This window comes from Notothenia coriiceps, unplaced genomic scaffold (genome assembly GCF_000735185.1).
Source record: "Notothenia coriiceps isolate Sejong01 unplaced genomic scaffold, NC01 NC01_scaffold00008498, whole genome shotgun sequence".
In the NCBI taxonomy this organism is placed as follows: domain Eukaryota; kingdom Metazoa; phylum Chordata; class Actinopteri; order Perciformes; family Nototheniidae; genus Notothenia; species Notothenia coriiceps.
In genome coordinates, this window is record NW_011341199.1 from 1 (window position 1) to 3,671 (window position 3,671).

Here is a 3,671-nt window from a genome sequence, read left to right on the forward strand (position 1 = left end):
TTAACTTCAATATTTAAAAATAAATCTTCCCGGGGGAGCATGCCCCCGGAGCCCCATATGTGATGTCCACACACCACCTATAAAAATAGCACTTTACCCCTGCTTACACCTATATGCCTCGAGCCTTCATTGTAACAGTCACACTGTGTATTTGCGTGGGGAGTGTTGCAGTAGAAAATTCCACTGTAGCGCCCGGTACATTAATGGGAAACCCTAAATGTTTGAGCACCATCTATGAAACGTCAAGCTACCCCACAGCACCCCCAAAATAAATCTCTGGCGCCGCCACGGAGCCTGGCTATTTGTGTTGGGGGGGCCCTACTTTTTTTTTTCTCCAAAGGGGGGGCCTGACAGAAAAAAGTTTGAGAACCACTGCTTTAGCATCACGGTGGTCATTATAAACATTCAGAAAGAAAGATTAATACTTAAAAACTACTTTATATAAACCGTCTTGTGTTTTCACGTAAAGTTCTCCCAAAAGCAGCATTAAGCAAAAAACCCAATTTCAATTTAAACTACAGATCTGAATTTTAGTACGCAGAATTGTCATTGTTGGTAAAAAATGTAAACATTACAGAGCCATAAAATGATATTTATATAATTAACTCTGAGATTAAAGTTGTGAATTAATTGAAAAAACTTGTAATTTATTTGAGATTGTGACGAAAAAAAAAACACTAGATTTTTTTTCTCTTCTAAACAACCCCCTGTTTTTTTGGGCGACAATGGACCCACTAAAAGTATTAGAGATGTTTAAATAATAAATACGTTAAGTTTTAGTCTGAGTTTTTACATCTGGGTTCAACTTTTCAAAAATGTAGGCTGTTTAAAATGGCCACCGTGTGCAGAGGGTCATGTGACCTGTGCAGAGAGAGCATCACCTCCTCTGATTGGTCAGTCTGCTCTGGAAGGGCCGGACTTTGGACAGGACTTTGTGAGGGGGGGTCGTCATGGTGGTCACGCACTTCGTGTTGGCGGGGAGGGGCATTACCGGGGCGATAGTGACAGTGGGCGGAGTCACAGTGGGCGGGGAAGTTGTGGGTGGGGCTTCTGTTGTTGTTGTTGTTGTTGTTGTTGAGAGGTTGTCTGTCTCCGGGGCAACAGGGTTGGTCAGCGTTGTTTGGATTTCGGCCCGACGAGCGAGAGCCGTTCTCAGCCTTTCACGCATCTGTTCAATCTCTTCCTGAAGTTCCTGTAGTTCGCCGGGACGGGGTGGGGCTACAACTACAGGGGGTGGATCTACAACGATAGGGGGCGGGGCATTAGTCCGGGCAGCTGATTGTCGGGAGAGCACCAGACTTGCTAGCGACGCCGCCGGACCTCCGTTAGCAACAAGTCGGCTGTTTTGCCCCGTGTTTGGCGCCGTTTTTTGCCCAAATATTGGCCCACATTTTGGCCCTGTGTTTGGTTTGGCAGGCCCCTCCCCCTCAGGTTTGGATTTGGCGTCGGAGGCGGCCATGCGGGCGAGGAGGCGCCGCGTGTTGAGCGTCTCCAGGTGGAAGTGGACTCGTTTGAAGTCTCGCGCGTCGTTAGCAACGGCGGCGGCGTCCTCGTTGTTCCACCTGGTCGCAACACCGGGGGGTCCTGGGGGTCCTGGTGAGGGTGGGGGCTTCTCCAGGTTACAGCTGGACACAAACAGAGAGGCCGTTTTTAAAATTAAGTTATTAAGAAACCACTTTCTGAGTAGAAGCTACATTTATATATTTCTTTCTGTCTCTTTACTGTTGCTCTAACACTGTAAACGTCCCCTCTGTGGGGTTAACTAAGGTATTCTGATTTGGATTTAATAACTTGTTCTTTTGCCTGTTTGATTGGACAAAGCCTTCACTACATTTTTAAAAACAAATTAAAACCTTTTAAATCAATAATATAATAACGAACCTCTTCTCTTTCTCTGCACGCTGACGCTTCACGTCTTCATACGTCATGTTCAGAGCACGGTGGATTTTCTGTTAAAGCAGGAAACAAAACATAAATAACTTTTTAATATGATCTGATTCTCATCAGCAGAAGCACATACGTGTCAGTGCATGTAAATGGGCTGCAAAGGCTCAAATCCCTGTGTTCCCCAGAGATCCCTCTTTTTTTTTTTTATATCTCAGAATTCAGTTTTTTTCTTAAAATTCTAGCTTTATTCAGAAAATGTCGGAATTCAGACTTTGTTCTCCAAATTATCACTCAAATTGTTCACAAAATCTGACTTATTACTGTACACCTCAGAATTGTGACTACTTTCTGAAATTGAAACATTTTTTCAGAAAACCTCAAAATCCTGTATTTTTCTTGAAATCTGACTTATTTCTGATAATTTCTAAATTCTGACTTTTTTCAGAAAATTCTCACTTTTATTTTTTTTTAATTTAAATTCTCACTTTCTGAGAACTTCAACATTCTGACTTTTAAGTAACATTTCAGAATTCAGATTTTTTTTGGTCAAAATTCAAGCAGTTTTTTTCCCATTGTGACTCCTTAATGAAAATTCTGACTTTTTTGTCAAAGTCCTTGAAATGTAAGATTCTGATCATTTAAAAAAAAATCTCAAAAAATCTCAAAATTCTGAGTTATTGAGCTAAATCTCAGAATTCTGACTTTTTTCTGAAAATCTGAAAATGTAATTGTGAGATACACCTGAACAGCAGCAGAACAGGGCTTCTGAATCAGTAGCCATTATAAATCAGTGATGATTCTGAATCAGTATTTATCTGAGTTACCTGTGAGGTGTGCAGCCAGTACTTGAGGTTCTGCCGGCGCCGGATGTGAGGCAGAACCAGCTGGTAGAACCCATGTTCCCCGACCAGCGTGAGCAGCGCCCCCCCCACCCCGACGCACAGCATCAGGAAGAGGCCCGAGAAGTGGCTGATGCCCATCTGAAGCGTCTGAGGGGGGAACACGTGAGTATCATATATTTAATATAATAAGATAAGATAGAACTTAATTGATCCCAATTTGGGAAATGTTTGTGTTGCAGCAGCATAAAATACATGGCATTGTACAATACAAATTCAAAAGACTAGAAATAAACAAGAAAGTAGAAAATATACATGTTGAATTACAAAATTAACAACAGATAGTCTTATACTCTGATTGCCTTTTACAATGTTAAATTGTATTTTCAGTCTTGTATGTGTTTAACAGAGACATATGTTAAGGATTTACATTTCAGGAGGGCAAAGGAAGTAAAAGGTGGATTTGCAAATGGTTAAGGATGGGGGGGGGGTTTGATGGTTTAGGGTTTAATGATGGGATGGAGGGGCAGCTGTGTGCTCTCATGAACACACAGAGAGACTGAAAGCAGAACCTGCTTCTCCTCTGAGGATGAAGCTGCTCTGTTCCTGCATTTCACTTGGATACTTTATTACTTTGATCAGTTTCTCTAAAGAGTTTCCTCCACACTGACCTCGGTGACGGCGAACACGCGGTTTCCACAGGGAACCACTTTGTACCATTTATCGTGCAGAAGATCCATAAAACCCTCAGACTTGTATCTGCTGATCACGTCGGAAATATTGGACGTCAAGGGCGAGTTCTGCGGCAGGCCGATACCATAACCTGGAATACATCATAAACATATATATTATATATAAATAACAACACGCTGATACCATAACCTGGAATACATCATAAACATATATATTATATATAAATAACAACAGGCCGATACCATAACCTGG

General features: G+C 41.9%; 1 protein-coding gene across 1 annotated transcript; it reads right to left on the reverse strand.

Moving 5' to 3' along the window:
- Positions 1-357: 357 nt before the first annotated feature.
- LOC104944618 (microtubule-associated protein RP/EB family member 1-like) lies at positions 358-2,797 on the reverse strand. The gene is made up of 3 exons (XM_010770185.1): positions 2,712-2,797; positions 1,882-1,949; positions 358-1,625 (listed from the first exon to the last, which is right to left on the reverse strand). Exons 2-3 carry the CDS (start codon positions 1,926-1,928, stop codon positions 878-880), a joined length of 795 nt encoding a protein of 264 aa, XP_010768487.1. The 5' UTR covers positions 1,929-1,949; positions 2,712-2,797; the 3' UTR covers positions 358-877.
- Between the last annotated feature and the right edge of the window lie 874 nt (positions 2,798-3,671).

Bases quoted from the DNA above. Each gene is read 5' to 3' on its own strand.
- LOC104944618 (XM_010770185.1), bottom strand. From the start codon at position 1,928: ATGACGTATGAAGACGTGAAGCGTCAGCGTGCAGAGAAAGAGAAGAG. The intron at 1,626-1,881 runs GTTCGTTATTAT...GTTTGTGTCCAG, and splicing joins CGTGCAGAGAAAGAGAAGAG to CTGTAACCTGGAGAAGCCCC.